This window comes from Scardinius erythrophthalmus, assembly GCF_964197995.2.
Source record: "Scardinius erythrophthalmus genome assembly, chromosome: 1".
Lineage (NCBI taxonomy): Eukaryota > Metazoa > Chordata > Actinopteri > Cypriniformes > Leuciscidae > Scardinius > Scardinius erythrophthalmus.
In genome coordinates this window covers 60951229-60977259 of record NC_138221.1, presented here as the reverse complement: position 1 = coordinate 60977259, position 26031 = coordinate 60951229, and the positions used below count along the sequence as shown (strand labels likewise).

At 38.6% G+C, this 26031-nt stretch overlaps 2 protein-coding genes across 3 annotated transcripts in view; both read right to left on the bottom strand.

Moving 5' to 3' along the window:
• LOC308702727 (tripartite motif-containing protein 16-like) overlaps nt 1-26031 on the bottom strand; it is a 662678-nt gene that overhangs the window by 571207 nt on the left and 65440 nt on the right. The window lies entirely within an intron of this gene.
• xylt2 (xylosyltransferase II) overlaps nt 1-26031 on the bottom strand; it is a 43914-nt gene that overhangs the window by 17022 nt on the left and 861 nt on the right. For both annotated transcript variants that reach the window (XM_081371032.1, XM_081371033.1), the window contains exons 2-5: nt 12908-13430; nt 12135-12310; nt 4526-4728; nt 2546-2626 (exon numbers count right to left, since the gene is read on the bottom strand). In XM_081371032.1, coding sequence (XP_081227158.1) covers nt 2546-2626; nt 4526-4728; nt 12135-12310; nt 12908-13430 — 983 coding nt within the window. The remainder of the gene's footprint in view (nt 1-2545; nt 2627-4525; nt 4729-12134; nt 12311-12907; nt 13431-26031) is intronic.

The following is a 26031-nucleotide window of genomic DNA, read 5'->3' as shown; positions in this document are numbered from 1 at the left end:
GTTATTTCAACATAATATCTCGTTATTTCGACATAATGTGCGTGCAACAAGCAAGACGTGCATTTGTAAATCCGTGGACGCGTGCATTTATTTTTAATTATAAAATAGTGTTTTCTGTCAGTGTCTGGCAAAGATGAAGTTGACGATCGCCACGCGCCTATAGAGAGAAATAACATTATTATTAAGTCTTTTTGAATATTTGATTGCAGAATTTTGCGCTTGTTCAATTTAATAAAATTACAACTTGTGATCATTAAAATAATTGAATATTAAATATTTTGTGGCCAAGTTTTGCTAATTTATATATATATATATATATATATATATATATATATATATATATATATATATATATATATATATATACATACATACACACACACATATGTGCGTTAAAAATGATCCGGCGCCGCCCCTGACTGCAAGAAACAGTTTGCAAGAAACTTTTTAACTGCAAGAAACTACAGCGTTGGCTGTTGTCTACTGGCTATTTGAATCTAGCGGGTTTGTCTCGTGCATGGTCTCGTGTCGCAAATACAATGACACTGGTAGTGACGATTCTGTCTGACCAATCAGTGATCTGCAGTGTTTTCACGTCACATTTTAGTACCGGTACGGTACGCTTGGAACCTCAACAGAGGTGGTACCATTTAAAGCGAGCCGAAGCGAGCCGTACCGTACCGTACCATGCAGTGGAAATGCGCCATAAGTGAGCCGTACCGAACCGAGCCGTACCGTACCATGCAATGGAAAAGCGCCAAAGCGTGCCGTACCGAACCGTGCCGTACCGTACCATGCAGTGGAAAAGCGCCATAATATAGTCCATATATGGCACATGAAGAAGAGCCATGATCATGTGACATTCCAGGAAGCCTCGAACACACACACAGCTAACAGAGATCGGCTGTAATCATGCAGATAAAAGATGTTTTGAAGACAATAAACATGATTGCAATGATATCTGATTTGCCTGTGTTCTTCAAGCCATGCCAGGTATTTTTATAATAATAGATTATATTTATAATGTAATGCTAATCTATATAGACTTCATCATTGTGCATAATACTATCAAATAATATATTTTCTGTCTGATTTTTTTATCTGAAGCTAAATTAGATCACAGAAGATTATTTAAAACATTCGGCTTGAGTTATAAAGTACGTTTTGAACATAAATATGGTTTTAATCTCATATATTGTCGTGTATTGATGGTGTGCTAAGCTAACATGCTAGCTAGCCCTAACTGTTAGTCACATGACATGGTCTTGAAAAACATTTAACTAAATACAGAGTTTTGGGCTTATTATCTTCAGATTTTAAACATAAAATGTTTAGACATGTGGCTTTAGCTGTAGTGCATTTCTAGATTGCTCCAGTGCCAATTTCAATTTTATTTTCATGAGGATGTTTCATAAAAAATAATTTCTAATAACTTTACAAAACTTTGAAGCTATTTATAACAATTTTTGTCATTACGACAATAATTAATTCTACATTTACAATAAACTGCCAGGTGTCAGCTTTCAAACGAGATCATACTTGTGCTTTTAGTACAAAGGGTTCATGAACTGTATCAATTGTTTTAGTTTGGGTATGTCATTTCTGGGGATTTTTCAAAAGTGGCGTTGCAGCTTAACAGGTTAAAGGAACACTCCACCCTTTTTTTAAATAGGGCTAATTCACCTTCTTTTCTACATTTAGATAGGTGGGCAAATGCATTTTTGTCTCAGTACATGCATTGTTTTAGTTTGACAGGGTCGGCGCTAGCTTAGCTTAGCATAATGTATGGAATCCTTTGTTGCCAGCTAGCATGTCCTGAGTAAAAGTGATATAAAAAAAAAAAACCCCCTAATTACTTCTTCTGGCCTGCGTATTCCCAACAAGTACAAATAGCGATGCAGATTAACATATCTATGCATATTAACACTAGGCGATTTCCTATGCAGATATTGACTTGGGACTATATTAGGGTGAAGCACTGCCACTTGGGCGCAGAGATATCACGCCCAAGTAGCAGTGCTTCGCCTGTGCTTCCCCCTAATATAGTCCTTAATATATAAGTCAATATCTGCCTAGGAAATCGCCTAGTGTTAATATGCATCGCTATTTGTACCTGTTGTGAATACGCAGGCCACAAGAAGTAATTATGTGGTTTTTTTTTATATATCACTTTTACTCAGGACATGCTAGCTGGCAACAAAGGATTCCATTCATTATGCTAAGCTAAGCTAGCGCCGACCCTGTCAAACTAAAACAATGCATGCACTGAGACAAAAATGCATTTGCCCACCTATCTAAATGTAGGAAAGAAGGTGAATAAGCCCTATTTCAAAAAACAGTGGAGTGTTCCTTTAAAATTCAACCGCAAAATCAGTGCAAGAGTTGGTCAATTTGATTCAATTAATGCATTCATAACTCTGATCCCAAATTTTTTAAATTCACATAATCCCTTCCCATTTTAGAGCCTCACTAGATGTGGACAGTGTATCAGAACTGCTAACCTTACCTGGAGTAACCTCAGAGTTGAATCGAAAAATGAGCTTACCTTGCGTTCTCTCTGCCGTGAGACTTCAGGAAGTTCTTGTCACGGTTCTGGGAGAGAAAAGCCACAAGCTCATCGTTGGTCCTGTTTGAAACCGATAGTGAGAGAGGAGAGAAGAGATAAAAACGAGGGATTATGTCAGAAGCCCAGCGCTGACTGCAGGGTGGCGTGGGTGAAGTCTTCATCTGGAAGGAATTAGCTGCTGCTGACAGGATTTTGGTCGGTATCAACGTCTACATGTGCATCGGGCCACGAACACAGATTTGTCTTATTTAGCTCACTTTAAAAAAAGCATCAACAGCTGGAAGGATTGTGAAATTATAAGGCTCTGATGTGTTGCAGAAATCCTCCCGAAACAGATTGCAGAGAAAGAGACAGATTTGCCAGCAACATCACGCTTGTACACAATGAGAACGGCTCAGACATAAACTCACGAGAAGGCTCCTCGATATGCATCTCTCAAATCAGTATCATCAATTTATCATTTAAAAAAAAATGTCACCGAGTTTATTGCAATGAATTCTGGGATTTGCTTTCTTCGGGAAGAACAGCACTGAAGGCATCGTCGTCTATCTTTTGGAATAGCTTCGTCCAACTGGGGTTCGCGGGGGAGTTCATGGGGTGATGAAAAGCTAATAATTAATCAAATCAAATGCAAAATTGCAACAAATAAATTGGTTTTATTTGCATCAATAAATCCTATTCCTTTTATAGTATGTATAGTAGTGCAATTTCCAAATCAAAAGCAGCAATTTAAATCAGTATGTTATCTGTTGCACAGCATGTTTTAGAGTGAAGTGTGGCACTGTGTTCATTTACACGCGTGCAGCTCATGATGCGGTGATCTCAGAGCGGCTTTATTCACATCAAATGCTGATTCTCATCAAACTGCATCTCTGCATGTGCATAAGGGACCACAATGTGTGCTAGTTTCTCTTTATTTACACATTCACATTATTCCGAACATATTTGTGGACGGAAGTTTACAGCACTTCAGCAGTATCCGCCAAAATAAAAGCTCGAGGATTTTGAATGTTTACAGCTTGAGGGTTTGAACTTTTAAAAGGGAAGAATTTAAGACTTAAACATGAGTATTGTAACTTGTAGCTTGTCGTGCAATTCTAAATTACAATAGTAATCTATTTCTGTCTTCACTTATAATTGGAATTAAAACTAAATATGTTATAATTGTATTTAAACATTTTAATAATTTTTTTTTTTAAACTACCAAAAAAAAAAAGATTAAATATTTTATCTGTTTACTTGCATGTCACGTGACCATAAACCATCATTAGAGAACCATGAATATCCGAATATCCGTCATTAAATTATTAAAATCTTAACTTTTACTATTAATTTTACATCAAAGGGGTTCAGCTGACAAAAATGTTTGGGAAATCCTGGACTAGTCAATTAGTCAGTTCATGTAGGTTTTTCCCTTTTAAAGAAAATCCATAGTTCAGTCATGAAACTCTATCCGAGCATTGATTGGCTCTTCTAAACCCATTGACGTAGCCAATCAGATGTACGTCCTAATCCACATATTCATTTATTACCATTCCCTAGCCGGCGTCCAGCAGCGTGATATGAAAACTCTTGTTTTACCCTCCTCCTCCCCAGCTCCACCTGGATTGATCTGCTAGGGGTCTTCACTAATTTTCTTACAGCAGCATGTTTCCTTATTACGCATGTTATTTTAACTAAGCTGAACAAATCCTCGTATTTGATCAGCTGCAGCATAGTAGATCTCATTTGCCAAAATCAAGCATACGTACATTGCATGCCCAAATTAGAGTTGTCATGACCTACCGGCAAAGTTCAGATCTACCCCTGATCTAACACACCTGTCTCTAATTATCAAGTGCTCCAGAAGATCTTAATTAGCTGGTTCAGTTGTGTTTGATCAGGGTTGGAGCTGAGCTTTGCAGGAAGGTAGATCTCCAGGAACAGGATTGGGCACCCCTGACCGAAGGCAATGCTGACCTGGTGGGGAAGTCGGTGGCACTGAGGTTGATGAAGAAGTCCCACTTCCAGTCCAACATGGACAGCAGATCATGCATGCTGCGCAGGTAGGCCTTCAGCAGACTGGCCCCGCCCCAGATGGTGACCATGCGCCAGGGCGTGGCTCTCACGTTGGAGTAGAGCTCCGCCATCTCAAGCACTTCCCGATGCATGTAGTTTGAACGCTGTAAGGGACAACATAACAGTCTTCAATTAACGAAGACTAATTCATAACAGTCTTCAACGATTAATTGAGAGTTAATTTAAACGAAGATCGATCATGGGAATTTGTGTAAATTGACATCCCTATCATATTATCATATTCTCATCTTCAAGATCATTGACTATGAATATATGAAGTGATCATATACTCATCTTCAATGATCTTGAAGATGAGTATATGATAGGGATGTCAATTTACACAAATTCCCATGATCGATCATGGTTTAAATGAACGAACAATTAATCGTTAACCTAATACTGTACTATTAGGCATAACAGCATGACAGGGAGTGCAAATGTTGCTCAAAACGAACGCTATGTTCCTCACCAAATGAATGAGAAGGGTTTTAATCTAAATAAAGGGATAGTAGGATCGAAAAATGAGTCGATGTGATTGATCATTTATTAAATTACTGTATGTTACTGTACAATTACTGAATGTGTACAGTAACTCATGTTAATACGGCAACTAAACCCAGAGAATTCACAACAATTTATTAAAATGGTGTTCTCATTATAATGTTGTGTAATCTGACAGTCCCAATAATAGTTATTATAAGTCGTGCATTGCTGAATCAACAACACTGGTGAAATGGAGCACTTTGCTAATGCGTTATTTAACTCAAATAAACAGCGTATATGCGATTAATCAATCATATATCATTAATATATATATACACACAGAATAAACATAATATTACAAATTATATCTGCACAAAACAAAAGGCTGCGAATGCACACACAAACGTATAGTCATGATGAAGGTGTAACTAGGCTACAGCTGTAAAATGGTCCCAAACGTAAGTCCGGCGAGCTCACATCATTTTTCTTAGTTTTATCGATTAAATGTATTATCGACAATTAATCGTTAACATCCCTAGTATATGATGAAAATTGTTCAGCAAGCATGTTACTGCAGCAGTGCAGTTTTAGCTGTCGTAACTCTTCTGCTGCTGGGTGAGGGAAGATTTCTTGCCAGGAGTTTAGTTTAGCTCTGAAGAACTTTACTTTTAAGAGGCTAAAACCTGAAATAACTTCAAATGAAATGCTAGAATCAAACGAGACAGGCATGTCGAGAGGAAGAGACAGAGCAGATGTTGTGCCAAATCGTATCAAGGTGTGAGAAGTATTCCTCCAGTAAAAGGACCTGGTTTACCACAAGTTCTGACAAACCTCAGCTCTACACACACACCTTTGTTCTCCAGCATGTGAGCTGACGGCCACCGAGTGTCTCTAACACTCAAGTTTCAATCAAGAATCAATCCCACAGGGCTGTCTTTAAGGGCACTAAAGCTTTTGGCATGGAACAGAGACATACCAATTTGAGTCTGAGTTCGGTTGATTTGGGGTCACAGTGGCTTTCTGAACTCCTGACTGTTTGAACTCTGGTGTGGTTTGCAGTTAGTCTGAAACTAGTAATGCATCAAAATCAAAAAGCAAACAAAAATTGTGGACCTGCAGAGTCAAAAACGGAAACTAATGCTAATTTTAAAATAGCCTTTGTGTGAAATAATGATACTATTACTACACATATATATAATTATTATTCTTTATTTCAGACCCATGGGTCCATATTAAAAAAGAAAAAGAGAGATACATACAAACATACATTTTGACAGACAACAGACAAAATTTAAAAGACATACAAGCTTTCATTCCAATGCTTCCAGAAACAGGAAAACACCTTGTATCACTTAATATAATATCATTTAAGACCATTATGATACTATTTTTTGAGTCACTCAACCGACATATGAAACTATACATACACTTCCATAAGACAGCATTCAAAGTGGGTACATTATTAGAAACAAATATTTGGCTTGCACTTGTCCACCTTGGAAGCTTAAGCAAAATTCTTAGGGCATCATTAAATGCCACCTGGAGCTTTTTCATTTTAGCTTTAGCATATTTACACCACAAGTGGCCTGTATAAAGAGAAGTACAGTATATGCCCTAAATAGAGCTATTTTAACATCATCTGTACACATATAAAATTTACGAGCCAGCATATTAGCTTGCCCATACAACTTACAGCACTGGCGTTGCACATCATCATCATCATCATTTAAATCATCTCTAATGATGTGACCCAAGTATTTTACTTTATTTACCACATTTAAAACTTGGTCATCTATATAAAAAGAAGGAAAATTTAGCTTAAGGTCCTCTTTGGTTTTAAATATTATGGTCCTCTTTTTAATATTAAATTTAATATCATGCTGCACTCCATAACTTGAACATACTCGAAGCAGCCGTTGTAATCCTATACTAGAAGGAGACATAACTAAATCATCAGCATACATCAAAAGGTTAATGAGACTATCACCTCTTATTACACATCCAGTCTTGCAATTATTTAAGTCTACAGAAAGACCATCCATGTACAGGTTAAAAAGAAGAGGTGACAATTATCCCCCCTTGCCGAACCCCATTCGTCATGTAAAACGGTTCCGATACGTTCTTACCCCATTGAACTTTTATGTACGTTTAATGTACATACCAAAAATTTTAAATTCTTATCAGATATGGGGAAACCCCTCTTTCTTGCAATTTTAAAAATAACTTAGTATGATTAATTTGATCAAACGCCTTAGATGCATCTAAAAAACACACGAAAACTGTAGAACTATGTACATTATACTTACTAGCTACTTCTTTTAATGAATATATGCATAGATCAGTGCCATGCTTACTTTTAAAGCCAAATTGATTATCCGTAGTTGTTAAATATTCTTTGAGCCCATCCATGAGGATTCGCTCAAATACTTTTGAGATCACACTTGCCTTTATAAAGTTTTTACAGCAGATGCCACTGAAAACACGGTAAGTCTATCCCTCACAGCCTCACATTCATTCCTGTAATGGCGCTGCTCTGAGTAAGGTCTATAACATACAGGCTCCAACCATTTTAAAATGTTAAAATATTGTTTAAATTTATAGACAACTGCATAGAAAAAAAGAAATATTTAAAATGACAATAAATTACAGTTGTTCTTGACTTTAAAGGAGAACTCCGGTCAATTTTAACATTGAGCTAATCGGTTGAAGTCCAAAGTAGTCGATTGTCGAGTTCACGCGCATAGGTTTAGTTACCTATGATCACGCGCGTGAACTCGGCAATCGACTACTTTGGACTTCAACCGAAAACAGGATGTAAACACAGGTATTTGCGCTGGCTTAAATAACATCATTTTTATACATATCTTTCACATCTACTGCAGTCAGATCCACTCGTGTTCACTCTGAAGGAATCACTCACATTTTCTGTGCACTTGTAATGACACATCAAGGATGTTAAGAGGCTAAAAGCAGGTTTAGTACTTGCCCCATTGAAGTCAACAGGGTGCAAATTTTAAAAATAGAATAACTCGGTGTAGGCAACACCGATTTTTGCCGTTGTTCTCTGTATTGACAGCACTCCAAATGTACAAAAAAATGAGCTCAATGTTAAAATTGACCGGAGTTCTCCTTTAAGTGTCATTAAACCCGGTGCTGTTTCATGTTTAGTGACCTAGACTATATGAAATATGTCCACAAGAACTTGAAACGCACTCGCTCCGGTCCGTTTATAAACTATATGATCCGCATAGCGAGCGTTCATGGCGTTCCGCGCAGAAATGCGTGTGTTTTTGAATTCTCCGCTGTAATGCGATCTCATGCTTAATACAACGCAGTGATTGGATTGAACAAGCTCTTTCTCATGAATAAATGCAGAGAGTCGCTCGAGGCCAGCTGACGTAGAATCACGCCCGCAGCCAGTCGTGACGTTGCCTCGCCTTTGCTTTTCAACCCGGAAGAACAAAATTGCTTGGGAAACCGCAAAAAAACAAAAAAAATTTCACTCATTGATCAAATTTATAAGTATTTTCAGTGCAAAAAAGGTAAACAATGTAGCAATGTATGAAGCGCAGCTCATACAGAAGTCACTCTCAAACCAAGCAGATTTGAAGAACGGTCAACGTGGCGAAACCGCGTGAACAACTTTAAAGCGTTGCGAAATTTGTGTGGGAAAAACCTTTCGCCCTCGAGCGGGATTCCCAATAGTGTGGATTTCTATTGAATTTTGCAGAACAATGGTAAATGTACTCAATGAACCACAAATCGTTACTTCCGCAGGGCTCGCAAAATTTCAAAATCGCTGGTAGCCCTTCGGGCAGGCACTCTCCAGATTTTGGTGGCCCGAAATGAATTTTACTAGCCCATTATAAAAAGACTACATTTTTAATGTAGAATATTGGTTAGGAGTCAACACAATGAATAAAAAACTTTTTCAAAACACAAATATCAACAAATATGCATCTGATTCTAACTGAACTGAAATTTGTGTGACCAGTATGGAACAAGAATCAGTCTGTGTCGGTGGCTCAGCCCCCAATGAGGGTATGATAAAAAAAAAAAATAATAAGTAACTCTTTAGTTTAGGGTCTAATGCTCACTATTAACTTGTTTCATTAACATGCAGATAGCAGGGTTTTTTCATCACTGAGGTCCCGAATGTGAGATATGCTAGTTAGGGGGGTTCGGGGTAGAGCTTAGATCGGGCCCAACAAATCAAGCCCGACCCTACCCGAGCCCGAGCACGTTGTGTCCGAGCCCGGCCCGGCCCGACACATTCACTGTAATTATGAGCCCAAGCCCGATTTAAACCCGACCATATGTGGGCCGTTATAACCAGGGGCGGCGCCAGAATATTTTTTAACGCAGGTGCTGCTGTGCTAGATCATTTAAGCTACAGGGGGGAGCTGCGCAGTTATATATATTATATAAATACTATTAATAAATGAGCAAAAATTGCCCACTCAATATTAAATATTCAGTTATTTTAATTATCACAATTAAAGTTTTAATTTTATTAAATTGAACAAACACACAACATTCAGCATTCAATCAAATATTCTTAAAGATTAATAATGTTACTACAACATATTGTTATTTCAACATAATATGTGTGTGAGCAACAAGCAAGATTTGTAAATTCGGTGACAGCGTGTGTTACGAGTTTCAAATGGTGTACTGTAAGTGACCGCGAAGCGCCGGCGACTGCATGTCATGATTATATTGTCTGCTATAGGCCTATTGCTTTTTATGTATTAAATCCAGGCAATTGGAATGTATTAAAATTAAGATACAATTTATACAAAACGAAATTCACTTTAAAGAAAAGCTTTCTTCAAAACGAAACTTAACAAACTTGAAACTAAATGTGCTTATTTAATAGCTAAAACACGTAGGTTACTACAGACACTCTTTTTGTACAAATTGCAGCACATTCATTTAATTCTGAATTTTGCACATGTAAAGGAAAGGCATTTGTTTGTGCATAGTAAACATATCTGTAACATTTATCAAGTTCATGTGCGTGCATTTATTAATTATCTTATGAATAATGCGACAAGGAAGAAGCATGTAAACTGCATTGTTTATTCAGAAATAAATGAATGGATCGGAAAAGTAACAAAAGAGGACATTGAGGCCTGAGGCTGACTACTATGATAATTTCTGCCATGGCAAGACTGCTTCATGTGTCTGTTCATCGTCGAAGTCCCCGTTTTTTTTTTTGCTGTCAGCGAGCAGCGTGCCGCATTTAACATTTAATGCACGAGACAAAGCCAACACATATTGTCACTCCGCACGACTAGTTTAAAATGTTTCCATACCTCCGATTTTCCTCCAAACTTGCTCAAAGTTATTTCTTCTGTTTAATTTTTTTTCTTTGCTTCTTCAAGCTCCATGTTGCACTTAAGCAGCAGAATAGTAGCCTACAGCACGCACAGCAGGTGTGATGCGTCACGCGTGCGAGACTGCGAGTGAGAGTGGACGAGACGCTGCGCATGACACGTAACGTGCTTTAGCCTATCAAGGGCCCGACCCGACCCGGCCCGAATACAGTGGCGGGAAATATCGAGTCCGGGCTCGGGCTCGGGCAGAGAATCTAAGCTCTAGTTCGGGGGCACCCCTGAGAAAATGTAGATTTCTCTGATCTACATATGTGCATTTTAAGATGTTTTGAAGGCCCAAAAAATTGGATAACAATAGCTTTAAAACCATGTAAGTGGGCAGCTGATTATTTTCCTCTCCTCATCAGCATCACACTCCTATTCTCTTTGTTTTTCTCTTGCTCTGTCTCTTCCCCTCCTAAAGCTGAGCTTTGACTGATAGAGGCTTTTCATTTTTGTCTGTCAGTGAAGAAAGTAAACATAGGGTCAACTGATAGGTTGATTAATGAATCATTTTCTCAGATGCATTAATTTACTGAAAGCTACTAGGAAAGCTAGGTAGCCTAACTAAGTTTATTGAATTCATTCACAATATGTACACATTCATTATTGATCTTATTCCTAATACAGGGCCGTAGACAGGGCTTTATAATCAAAGAGGTCCTGCATTTAAGGTTATTAGGGGGTTTAAATTTTGTATTTCTCGGATATGTCCATTTCAAGACGTTTGAAGGCCAAAAAAGGATAAGAAATAGCTTTAAACCCATGTCAGCAGGCAGTAGATGATACCTGCTCTCACTTCTTATCCATCACTCTTTCTTTTTCTCTCAGTCTCCTCATCTTGCCATCTCTTCTCCTAAAGCTGAACTTTTTTAATTTACTGAAGGCTACAAATTGTATATTAATTCTCAACATGTACACATTCATTATTAATATTGTGCCTATGATGAAAACGGCTTTGTTAATGCTAATGTCCCCTCACAATGACAGTAAACTAATTATTAGTCACATTACATAGGCCTATTTTCAGTTCAAAATGGCGAAATTCGACAAAAGTATATTCATTTGCCTGATTATTTTTGTCATTTGTTTCACATTTATGACCTAAAAATGCTGTCAAATATTAAATGTTTAGTTTAGCTACTTACATCTTATCTCGCACTTGACCGTAAACTGAAGCGTCGAGTCACTCTGCTCAAATTCGCGCTCAGCAGCTTCTTGTGAACATAAAGCCCGCCTACTTTGATTTGATTGGTCATTCTGACATTGACGAGCACCGCAGACCAATGAGACTCAGATGAACACACACACACCCTGTCCTCTCTGTTTCTGACGTGCTCGGCGCCGCTTCGGATTGAAGATGAAGAACGCGCTGAATCTGACTGAAGCGAACACTATTTCAGATAGCCCGTCGGGCAGGCCGGTTATGCATTTTGGTAGCCCGACTGGAAAACACAATAGCTCCGGGACGTCGGGCAGGCGATTTTGCGAGCCCTGTTCCATCATTTCCAACTCAAACCGAGACCCTTTTTTTAAAAGTGTATTTATGGTTCATGAGGCTGTTCTTAGATGCATATAAATTCTGAGCAAAATTTTGTTTTCATACCATTTTAATTTGTGAAAATTCCAGTTGGGTTCTTCAAACTTACCTTATCCACATGGATGTAGTAAAAGTGGTCTTTATGATAGATGGCTTTTAGGAGACGTTTCAACTGTCGGACTGCTCGTCCATGAACCACCAGCACGAAAACCACCCTGACCGGGTTCTCCACCTTGGAGAGGTCAGTGTCAGAAAAATCTGCATGCTGGATGGCACTGGAGATCACTGAAGATGGACAGAGAGAAAACAAACAAACTATACATGTCAAGTCAAGTCAAACCACCTTTACATATATATAGCGCTTTTTACAATACGGATTGTTTCAAAGCAGATTTACAGTGATAACAGGGAATTAATGCAACAACGATTGTTTTGGCTGTACAGCAGCTCTAGAAGAAAGACATTATCCAGTTTAAGGAAGTTCAGTACTGTATTACATGCCAATTAAAGGAATAGTTCACTTCAAAATGAAAATTCTGTCATCATTTAGGCTACTCACCCTGATGTTTCAAACCTGTATGAATTTCTTTAATTCTGCTGAACACAAAAGAAGATATTTTAAAGAATGTCGATAACCAAACAGTTCATGAACCCCATTGACTTCCATAGTATTTTGTTTTTCCTACAATGGAAGTCAATGGGGTCCATCAACTCTCTGCTTACTGACATTATTGAAAATATCTTCTTTTGTGTTCAGCAGAAATAAAGAAACTCATACAGGTTTGAAACAACATGAGGGTGAGTGCATGATGACAGAATTTTCATTTTGAAGTGAACTATTCCATTGACTTTCAGACATGACGGATGAAAGAGTGCAGTTACCATGCTGTGGGCAAAACTGAGGCAGAGACTGAGGCATGAGCAGTCCTGCTTGGTGCTGGCAGACGATGTTGGCGATCTCCTGTCGGCACTGTCGTGAACCAGCACGCTGGAGGGCAGACAGGGCGTCCTTGCCCGAGATCTCACATTTGGGCACAAAGTCACTGCTCGGGACTTGAGGAGCACCCTCGACGCTGCCTGGCTCTCCGGGTGCCACTAGATGGATTTTGGCCATTTCCCCTCGCTGGCTCTCGCTGAAGTTACGGCTGCTTGAGGGATCGTAATGAGCAACTTTTTCAACAACCACTCTATCTTCCAGCCCGCCAAGGCTCTTGTCCTTCAATGAGGGCTTGCTTCTCCGTCTAGACACCCTCCTGATGATGGTGGTCACGGCGGGCCGATCCTCACGCTGCCTCCACTGGACGTGGTTCGCCCCGGACAGGGCGTTTTGCCTGTCAAAGGCCACAGGGTCCATTTTCTGCTCCTGCCCATTGTGGTCGGGCAACTTCGACCGCCTGTGCTTCCGCTGAAAAGGAAACAAATCAGTGAATAAATCAGAGATGTGATACCAAATCCCTCCACATCTGCGCAAGAGAGAAAACAGGATCAAATCTGTTTTAGAACAGACAAGATGTTTTACTCTCCGAGAACAAACTTGCTGACGTTTCAGGGAGCACTGAGACACAACGCGTTTGCTTTATTTCCCGTTCGTCGTTTCCCTGTCTCTAGTCGTGGTTATTTTAAGCATTGTTTAGTGGCGGGAAGAGGAAGCAGAGATTCATAATGAGGATAGTGACTCACAGCTCGGCCAACGCAGAAAAACACTCAGTGCCATTATCACAACAGCATCGACAGGGGTGCAAGGCTGAATCTCACAAAACCTGCCAAGACCATGTTTAAAAAAAAAAAAAAAAGGTAACACTTTACAAAAAGGTTTCATTTGTTAACATTAGTTAACTTTAACTAACAATGAACAACACTTCAACATGTGAATATTGAAGCCTCACTTCAAGCCTGACTATTTTCAGGCTTTCCCGTTTGGGTCTCTCCAGCGCTGGAAAGCTTTTCCAGTTTTAACACGAGTCCTAAGATCTTGCCTGATCATAACCCTTCTTTTTCCAAGATATTCTCCTCATTGGTAGTCTCAGCTTTATCATTCTACAGTCTTTCTACAAATGTCTCACTCTCTCTCCTCCCACTCAATGAGCAGATACGCCCCCTACTGCTGATTGGAGCTCGGCCTGATCGGACCTCAGCCATCTAGCAAATATTCACAAAATTGTTATTTATTTATGTCAGATTTATATCGGCCATGAAAAAAAATGATATTGGTCGACCACTAGCTTCCAATGTTGCAAAAAGAAGAACGTATGCAAACAAACTAAAACAATCTAGTCCAGAATTAAGAAAAGAGCAAACCACAACCACGCATGACATGCCAATGTGGTGCTGGAAGTATGTAGTGGGAGAGAGAGAGAAATAACAAGCAATTCCCACCACTTCCTGCTATTACACAGCAAGTCTGGGTCTATGCCACACATCTGCTGCCCACACAAAACTAAACAAAAAACAATGGATTGTGGGCCAGCAGCCCTAGACCAGTGTCAGACGATACAGCACCAGTGGGCCTCATTATCTGGAATCGTTTGGACTTTTAAGCTCAAGTGAACCAACAGCTTTGTTTCAAAACATTAGCATAGACTTATTACCAAAGCTGAAAGCTGTTTCACAAGGACCGCAGCACAGTATGTGTTCTTCGAGAAGGTGATCCCAGAATACAATGCAGTCAGCTCAGGGAAATTAATCCTTACTGAATTGCCTTGCCTTGCCTCACATTTTCACTGTTTATTCGCTATAGTTTAGAAAATGGTAAATTATGACAAGAAGAATCAGTTGATATTTCACTGGTTTTGCCGCTCCTTCTGTTAGACTGTCTCACAGATGAATCAGGTTGTTAAATCAGCTGTTAAATTTAACTACACAATTAGATAATACAGGGTTCCCACACCTTGGTTGACTTCAAATTCAAGGACCTTTCAAGGACTTTCCAGGTCCAATACCCTCAAATTCAAGGACTTAATGCGGGGACACATTAGTTTTGTCCAACAACAAACGATGAGGTACCATCATAGTTTCATGCACACGTGACCTTAATGGCAAGTACCTCATGCGGGAAACACTTAACATAACTCAGGGTTTTTCCTTGCTCAAAATGAGGCGGAGGTGGTACAATCCTATTAATGTATTTTAATAATAAGATAATAAAAATTGTATTTTTTGTAGATCATCACATAGCCTATTGTGTTTCCCACATTGTTTGAGCTTGTTACCTCTAGGGGGGTACGGGGGGTACATTTTAAAGATAAATTCATTAATCTGGTGCACTTTGAGTCACCCAAATCCACTGTTAAAAATAGATAATCCACCCGCAAACCGCCTATATTCTTTGATTTAGATATCTGCATCTGATCATCACATTACAATTATTCAGATTCTCACTGTTAAGCATGATAGTATGGTAACATATCACACTGAAGTAGGCTGATTTAAAATGAACATTTATTTAAAATAAAAGTTCTTCTTTTGGCAAAATTACATAATTCCTTAATAGCCTAAACAGAGGCTTTACCGTACTCCCTTCAAACTTAAATTGTTTAATTTCATTGTTGTTTCAATCTTTCATTACATTACTGTTTGAATACACTACTTTTTTGTACCTTTTATAAAGGGCATTTTCCCCTAATTTTATTAAATGTATGCTCCATCTTTCATTTCAAATTCTTAAATTTGATCAAATAATATAATAAGACACTAGGCTGTTACCAATTCAATTAAATAATTTACATTGAAAAATAATAACTGTATTAATTTAGATTCTTTTAAATATTTTTGAATATACAAATAAGGAATGTTGAAAAGAATGATACTTTATGAAACTAAACCGCCAGTAGGAGGCGGCAGGCGACCGTCTTAATGAGCGAGTCAGTGAGTCATTCATTCAAACGATTCGTTCAAAAGGCTGATTTATTCAGAATGAGGCAGTTTATGAATGGGTAATTGAATCTTTGACTCAACCGATTCTTTCAAAACGCTGAATCATTCAGTAATGAAACAACTGTTGCATGCCATGCGCACTGGTTCTGCGGTGATCTTTGTTTGGGACTATTTTCGCTGCTGAAACAGAACAAAAACAGTCATTGCGTCTAAAATGTAAGTGACTTAATTTTAACTATTTGTTTATTGAACTGTTATGAAATCAGTCTCGGTTTCAATCTTGATGGCATTCAGGCAAACAGCTCTCTGGTCGCGTGTAGCCTAGGCTATATATTGTTTCTTAACTATAATATGTTATAAATAACTGCGCGAGCCTCAACAGCGCTACATTATTACCGTCAGTACATTAGGTAGGACTATATTATTATCAACCATAGGCTATCAATCACCATTTACTTTAAATGAAATAAAACAGAATCATCCTCACGTTTTCGGTGATTCCCTAGTTATTTTTTATTGTCGAGAGACGAAGGCGGCCGCCTCATAATTCTCTATGCAGGAAAAACCCTGGTAACGTATCGCGTATATGCGCGTAACTAGTGCAAATCAAGCAAGCTAGTATGCAAAGGCCATTAAGTGTTGGCAAAATAACACATTAGGGGACTGGAGTGAATATGGAATTATTTCCAGAAAACTTCTTGCACAAAATAAATTCAAGCACTTTCAAGCACCTGTCTCTATTTATGTTTATTTTCAAAAACTTTCCAGGGCCTTGAAAACATTTTTTCAGATTCAAAAACTTTCAAGGATTTCAAGGACCCGTGGGAACCCTGATAATACCAATTTAGGTCAAACAATCACCAAGCAATGCTTCATTTTGTTCAGTCTGTGGTGTAAAAATGTCGCATTAGCAATTAAAGAAAAAACACTTAAGAAAAAAATGGTCAGGTCAAAGTGTCTGAATAAATTTTGGTCCCAAATTTGTATAAATTTGACTGGTAGTCACTGTATGAAGAATTGTTGGGTATAATGTCACAGTTTACTTTATTTTGCTATCCTCACTTACATAAATGAACTATCGTGTCCTGCACCCACAAAAAAAAATATCAAAAATTAAATATGGTGTCTGAATAATTTTTGGTTTGACTGAATGTATGCATGGATGGATGGATGGCAATTTAAATATGCATGATATTATGCATTCAATTTTAGAAAAGTACTATAAAAAATAATGTAATATAGGCCTAATTGTAACTGACGATTTTACCAATATATGTATGTGCCGTGTAGAATATTGGGCTGTTATATTAGCAATGTTGGAATAAAGCTTGTGTTATGTAGGCTATACGAACACTGCCTCTCACCAAAGTTTACTTCATAACCTTAAAATCAACCCACAAAACAGGAATGTTTGAGTCGTTGTCAAATGCGCCTACAGCTACACTGGGTGCAACCTACACGTCAAGTATAGAGGTCGGAACAAAGAAATAGATCTTATTCAGAGCCTAGAAACAACAGACTTGCAAATGGCAAATCAAGCAAAAGGGTCAGACAGTTAAATCAGTGAAGTTGTTGACTAGTTGTTCATATGACAGTAAATTTGAAATAAATTAATGAATGCATTTTATTTGTTTAGCATGTGCATTTAATACACAACCATGGCCATATGTTGGATTGGATCTATCATTGAAGACTTTATTTCAGATTGTAATAACCTGTTTTGCTGAAATCTGAAATAATCATCATTTGGCAACCGTCTAAGGGTCGTAAATGCAATGAAAATGATAAGAAATATTTCTCGAAAGTACTAATAGAATTGTTAAAGGAGTCCTTAAGGAAGCTGGCCTGTTAAAGAGAAATCTGAATCAGACCCAGAATCGTTAACTTGCTCAGGTCACAGCAACATCACATGACCTGCAGTATTTGATTCTTCCAGTCTTGGAGACCAAAGGCTGCAAACTCAATGGCCTCTTTCATCACACTGAGACTCAGAGAGGCAGAGGTCAAAGAAGCCTGTGGATGTGTTGTGGTTGGAGAATAAGGAGAACTTCTTGTGTAGGGATCAGCTCGGACGGTTGACTCGTCATCAAACAATCAGTTAGTCGGCTAGTGCGTAAAGGTTCTTCATTACTTTTAAGCGGTGTAAAAGGGCTGAATATAGAGTCATTCAGAGGGGATTTCAGCGTGATAATGGTCACTACGTTCACACAAACAGCAATTTGCTAACAAAGCGCAATAAGTCTTTCAGAGACAGTTGGTGAATTAGTTCATTTTTAAGAGAGTTACAAAAAAACAATGCCACCGATTGACCAAAAAACTGGCTATTTTGGACCTCCTGTTCAAAGAAAACATGGCAAATGTGCCAATAAAACCTAATACTGGAAAGTCTAAAGTACTTAATTTTTTACACATGCGCTAGGCGTACAGTGCGCGTGACATAGATTTCCTTATCAACATAGTATGCACGTAATGTATGCATGCAACCAGGGCTGCCCCCTAATAGTAGACTAAATGCAGCCAAGATTTTATTAGTCGGTTAGTTGCAAAAAAAAAAAAAAAAGAAATTCTACAGGAAGTGGCGAAATCACACAGTCCGTGAGCGACTTAGCGGCATTCGCCTGTCATCCATCGACCTAAAATATGGCTTATCAATTGAACCATGCAAGTAGAAGCAACTTTACATGGCCGCTTGCTTTAACGTTAACCTATATTAAATGTGCACTATTATTAGGCGCATCGAGTGCGGAAAGAAGCTAAAGTACTAAAGTACTCATTTTTATATAGGCTATAATATATATAATAATAATAAGTCATTTTTAGTCATACTCAGATAAGTCATTCCAAACTGTAAAGGGTCTACTTTTATTTGTGTACACTCGCAATATCAACAAAACATGCGTTTGTAAAAACAAACAGGATGCGCTTTCTGCCGTCTCGGTCTCCCTGAACAGCAGCGCGTCACATAAATGAACCGAAACTCCTCAGTTAGGGCTGGGATAAACGATTATTTTTTAAACGATTAATCTAGCGATTATTTTTTCGATGCATCGATTAATCTAACGATTAATTTTTTCCAGTTCGATTCGATTTCGATTCGATTATCGGTTATCTCCCCATTAATTGAATAATAGCAATTTGTACATGTTGATTTACATATCTGAATGAAAAAACATGAATTTCTTAACATTGCAATATGTTTATTGCTCTTAAAATTCCAAAATAAAAGACTATACAAGTGCAAAGTAATGCATTCTTAGTCAGAGGTAGCATTCAATAAAACCTTGAAGCCTTAAACGCATAGCCTAGGCCTAGCTTACTGAAAAAAGTGCATCTTGTAATTCTTCTTTCACATAAAAATATGTCATCTATAATTTACACACCCCATTGCCAAATCATAGAAAAATTCAGTTAAGACAGTTGTATTCATCTTAACAATACACAACAAATCAATATACAGAAAAACTGATTTCTAAAATAAGGTAGCATATAGTCCACAAATCTGTGAGTACAGTTTTCAAAACTGAACAGGTGATGTTGTGTAATATTCAGTTATTGTAAGAAACTGTTCCAGTGGGTGGAGTTTACTGGTACTGAACATTACATAACCTGTATATAGCCTACTCCATTAACTGGAACAGGTTTTCACTGGAACTGAATATTACATCCAAATATTGTTATGTAAACAATCAGCATATTGTTATGTAACTTCACCTATTGGAACAGTATTTCACAATTTTTCACAGGAACTGAATATTACAAACAGGCCTATTGCGAAAGAACGATTTACAAAACAACGATTGCGAAAGCGTGCACGGATTATGAATTTGTTTACTGTTACCGTTGTAGGCTATAGACTACGTAGTTTGTTTTTTTCTGTATAGTTATATTTTGTTAATAAATTTTGCATTCTATTTTGGCTTTCTTGTGTGTCCCTATTTTTGTTGTGTCCCTTTTGAGCCACGGGGCGAAACGGGTACGGATTAAAAAACCAAAGCAACTGTACGGTTTACAAATCTGAGCACAGCTGAGACTTTTTCTCTGGTAGCCTAAGTTACTTTTGGCGTAGGATATTTATTTCCGTCAAGGTCAGGCTGCGATGTCAAATGTATTCTCAAGAATGAGTGATGCGCTTTCCGCTTTTAAAGTTTTATAAAATAAGTAGCCTAAGATATGGCTTGAATGGTTTAAAAGCATTAGCAAGAATAAAAGCGCATCGTATAATGTAACGCCATGCAGCCAAAGGATGACAGAAAAAAACGGATGCTGCGTTAATTGCGTTAAATATTTACTTACCAGTCTTTTCCCATTTCTACCAGTAACGCTTATTCAACTTCCCGCGTCTACTACCTGCGCAGATATCGACGGCACAACTGGGTTGTAGGTTGCCAGGTTGAGCTCACAAATGGGTTGAAATGTGTATGATGTGTTGATTGCGCGAGTAGGATGGGTTTCATACAAGATCTGGCAACTGGACAACCTTGGAATAATATATTGATGTGATTATTCATATAACGACGTTTGAGCCATACAAATAACTGGGTTTCACGGGAGAAATAACAAAACGGGAGGGGGACGGGAGATGGGTGTGAAATACGGGAGACTCCCGGGGAAAACGGGAGTGTTGACAGGTATGATCCGGCCATCGCGTATCAGCGCACATAAGGTACACACTGTGAAGTAATTTGCAAACGTTTTTTAGAGAAATGAGAACAGGTCGCACCACAACCATTATTTGCACTCGCACGAATGCTCCCAAATATATTTTTTAGGTCACACAGATTAAATTTCAAGAGCATATCGACCAAAATGGTCGCAATTTCGAGCCTTGCAAGAAGTAGCCTACTCTCACTCACTCTCAGAGGAACGAGTGCACTTCTTAAAGTCTGAGGAGCCACTTGTGTTGCTATTACTCTCTGGCGCCGCCATCTTTGTTTTGGGTCTGACGAATCGACGCACATATTTTGCGTCAAGGTATTTTTTGTCCCAGCCCTATCCTCAGTGTATACTTGCCTCACACGAGACACAAGAAATATATCTATAGAAAGCTTGAAATGTCTGCTAATCGAAAACAAATACTCTCTGCTTATGTAATCCATATGAAAGTTGCATTTCTCCACTTTACTGCAGAGATGGCGAGTCAGCATCGTCAACTTCACCTTTGCAGCCAACACTGACTCAGAAAACAGTAGTTTATTAAGAAATAGGCTAGGCTAATTAAAACGTCTCCTTGCTATTTTTTTTCTGACACATTCACCCTTACTCTGGCATTACTCTTGCACTCATTCAAATCAGTGTTGGCAGAGAGCAGTTGTGAAGAAACAGCTTCACAAACAGTCTTTTCAACCACACAGTTTCATTATTTCGGTTACAAATATTCATATTATCACAGAAGTACTGGGATATAAGTTTAGAATTCAGATATAAACAGTCTACGGTAGAAATCAAAATAGAGCAAATCAACTTTTGAAAGTAGCAAGGCGCTTCAAATAATGATTGTATCGATTACATCGTCACACCAGTAGGGGGCAACACGTGACTTAAAATGTCAGTGAATCATTAATTCAAGAGATTTATTTAAAAAAAAGGAAGCTGATTCATCCAGTTATTCATCCAGAAACAAGTAGCCTACTAAGTGAGTCACTGAATCATTCAGTCAAACTGTTTTTTTAAATAATTAATTCAGATTAATTAAACATTTTAAATAGACTGCAGCAGTTAACACTGTCAGAGCCTCTAATAAATTAAATGTTATTTTGTTTAGTTGTTCGTTCAGAATCGTGGGAGAATCACGATCTCTGTTTGAAACAAAAAAATCGTGATTCAGCTCTCGCACTTTGGTACCAAGTCAATTCTTAAATTGAAAAACATAAAAGCCTTTCTACAGAACCGGTAGTACCGCATCAGTAAACGTTCACTTCAAAACTGAAGTATAGTTTGGGCTTAAATCCTGTTGTGAGCTTTAAATTTTGCAGGCTGATTCACACAGATACACTTGGGGCTGAATGGCACATCATACTTTATCAATCAAACAAGCATTGTTCCTGAATGAGTCAGAGAATACTGATTCGTGCTGTAATATCTGCATTAGGTGTCCAGCACCTCCAGGCCCACTACAGGAAAGCAATATTGTGAAAGAGACACGTGGTAGGTTGCATTCCCATGAGGGCCAATTAGGAGAAAGGCTGCAGCAAAGCATTCTCACAAACATGTGAAACATCCCATGACAGAAACTTTGGGAGTTTCTCAGGGTCCATTCAGACAGTCCACTCTCATCTCAAACACATCTTTAAACCAAATGTCCTCGCCTTGTGCACATGTATCTCAACGTGGCCTGTCATTGGCCTTGTCAATATATTATAGCTAAAATGGATGAAATTATAAAAAGTCAGTACTGTCAGTAAAGGACATTTAATGTTTAACCTATAAAAACTACTGTTCAAATTTTTTTTAAGTAATTCTACTTCTATTCAGCGTCTTAAGACGCATTAAACGGATCAAAAGTGACAGTAAAACCTCCTATTCGTCAAAGAACCCTGATTAAAATGTATCTAACCAGATGGTATCTTTCCTGTAAAGATATCTTTTCCTTGTTAATCAGGGGTTGTGTCCTAACCAGCGGTGACAGCGATAGACGACGACGATTCGTTTTAAGAAACGGTTTCTATTTCTACAAAGTCACAGCGTATGACTGATAATCGTACCTACTGATGTGCTTTATTTAATGGTAAAACAATTTAATGTGAGATTGAATATCATATGACCTTATAGCCAACAAGAATGTTCAAACTGTCAACTCAATGTGAAGAAACAAGTCACTCAGTGTACTTTACATCAAATCAGCATATCAGAGTGATTTCTGAAGGATCATGTGACACTGAAGACTGGAAAATTCAGCTTTGCCAGCATATTACAATAGAAAGCAGTAAGGGCCAATCTCATTTCTCTGTCTTACCCCTTCCCCTTCCCCTACCCCTTTGTTTGCGTCTTCCCCTTGCCCTTCGATACCGAGTGAAGGGGGGTAGGGGGAAGAACGTTTCTCTAAGAAATGAGACACCACACGATTACCGTTTGCGTCATCTTCCCTTTCCGCTAACTGGCTGCTACATCAACAGAGGCGATACGCGTTGACATAAACAAACGAAGATGCCGTCGTCTCGGGTTGTGATATCGATTGCCTGGTCTCTCTTTAGCTTTGCACGCTTGTGTGCCATCAGTCAAATACATTGTTTAATTGTATTTAACGGCGGCGCCGGCGACACCATAAGCAAAACATTAGCAAACGGCAAATAGCGCATAGCTGCTAGCTAGCGGTTAACTAGTGATTCAAAACAAAATCATTACAATTAAAACCGCTTGAACGTTTTATTAAAGGTATCATAAAACACGAGTGTCATTAAACTGCTTAAAATACATACATTTGTGCGACTCACTTCGTTTCAAAGGCTATGTAGCCCTACGCCTAAGCCCTAGCCCTTAATCAAAATGAGAATTGGGACACCACTTCCCCTCACATGAACGCGCAAAACCGAGGGGAAGGGGTAAGAGTAAGGGGTAAGACAGAGAAATGAGATGCAGCCTAACTGTTTTTACTGTACTTTTTGATCAAATAAATGCAGCCTTGGTGAGCAGACAAAAACGGTTCAAAATCGTTAAAGTTCTTACTGACCGCAAACATGTGAACGGTGGAATACTTTTTCTGAAAAACCCGCATACTGAGGGTCTGTTTACACGACACCGTTTTCAACTAAAAACGTACAACTTTTAATGCTTGCTGAAATCGCAACTTGCTGAAATCGCAAACTTTTGAAAAAGGGTTTCAACGTGCAAGTTTTTGAAAGCGGGCTCCGTGTAAACAACAAAAACGTGAATCTTGAAGACAATGACCTCATGCACATGCATATTACGTGTTCAGTCAATTGTGTTTCATCGCCATCTACTGGCCTGGCAGCAGAATACAACGTTTATAGTCGTTTTCACGGATCCGTGTGAATGGGGATCGTTATGACAATGTCTGTACGCAGAACAACTTCACCGTTTTAAGCATATCGTTGTCAACGTACCCTTAGTTTACTTTTGACTACAGAAGAACTTTTTTGCTCAATACATTCATTGATCATGTACTAGGGAATCTATTCGACTGCAGGTGGACAGTGAAGTGCAGATGGAGCAGGAATCCAGACATGACAGCCAGCACATTCCTGATACTCGTCACAACTCGTAACCTCCTTTCCCAAATGTAGGCTATTCCCGTATTACTTCAGAGCCCTTGAACAGCAGACAGTTAAACATTTACTAATTAGCTATGCAGGAATCCCTAAAGTTTACTAACAGTTACAGTTAATTTATTACAGGATCAGTCATCCTGGACTAACCTGAGGCTGTGTTTTGATCAAGAGCACAATGATTATCATTCCTGAATCCCGCCTGCTGGGGTTTGATCCGCTTGGATGTTTAAACACCACATTATTAGCTGCAGTCATCCGAGAGCAGCAAAACGGTCACACATGATTCATTTAAAGGGAGTAATTTCAACCTAGGGTCCTTTGACCTCGAGCCAGACACCCCCCAGAAGCCTTTTTTCCCCTTGGTCGAACATTATTAAAATGAGAGCTTATTTAGAGATATCAGCCGAATGGCTTAGTGGATCCAAGGTTGTATCTCGTAAATTTCCCCACTAATAATGCCCAGAATGGTACCAAACTTCTACAGTAGTACTTAGGTTCTGTACTCATAAAACAAGGCATTGGAAAGTTTGTAAGTACATCAGGAGTTTATTTAAATAACACTTGCCTGATGGCTAATGCTACCGCTAACCCGGACATCGCCGTCACTTCCGTGATTTGGGAAAAGCCCGTAAAAGTCCTGTCAGAAAGCGATGCGTAAGGATGTAGTGTAACGACGCCCAGTTCCAGAAATGCACTAATATTTTGTTGGTAGTACCAGTTTGCAACAATTATTAGTTAACACTAAGTTATCAACACTTCGGAAAAAATACATTTCTATCTATCTGACATCGCCCTCTCATCCGCACGGAAAACAGTTCAGAATAATATCTATAAGGGTTAATTTTAATAGAGCCTGAGGACACCGAATCTATGAAGAGCCGGATTTAATTGTCGGCTGTGTCTCAAAACCAAGCAAGCTCCCTACCAAGACAACAACTTTGGCTACGTTCACACTGCGAGCCTTGAACCCAATTACGATTTATAAGATCTGAATGTGGCCAATGTCAGATTCCAGTGTGAACAGATCACGGTCAGCAGTTTTAAACATTTATGATATGAGAGCTGTCACTTTAATACTTATGAGTTCTGACACATCACTGTCTTTCACTGACTACCTTTCACAACTGTCTTGGTAACATCCGGTATGTAAAATCTTTGAAATGACACCCATGAGCGCAGTATTGTGATGAATGTTGACCTAGTTAGAGATGCTTAAAAGTCGCATGAATTTCGATTTGACTGTTCAGACTGAGGTGGCATTGCAAAACATCTGGCCTGTATCGGATTTAGTCCCACATATGGAAGTGGCACAGATCGGAATTGAAAAGATCAGATTCCATCATGTGGTTTGTGCCGTTTACGCAGTCATGACATAAACAGACCCGAGTCACACAAATAAGCACAAAGTCAAATTTGGGTCACACAGGCACATTCCTAGTCAGGTCACTAGAAAGGTAGGCTAGTTCACTAGGTTTTAAGACCCCAAAATGCTATTAGACCTCACTAGACAACATCAAAACACAGTAGGGAACATCTACGTATTCTCAAAATTGATAAATCTTGTTTTTTAAGGAATATTGCAGTACTTATGATCTTTCCATACACATCATTTTTTTAAATTCATGTGCCTCATAATTTTTAATCAGAACAAGTTTCCCCTCCCTCTTGCAACTCATCTCTTCTCGTCTCTGATGATGTGTTTACTGGCGTGAGGGCGGGGCAACCTGTCACTCACACGAGATCAGCCAATAGCAAACCACAACCATCCAAATCAATTCCACATGGACTGATTCCACGGCACTGATCGCTCCATGGAGAAGCTTTAACATCCATGGAATCTTTCCATTAAATATAATATTCTTTGTGGGGGAAAAAAGTCATTTCGATTTTCAAAATCAAAAATGGTTA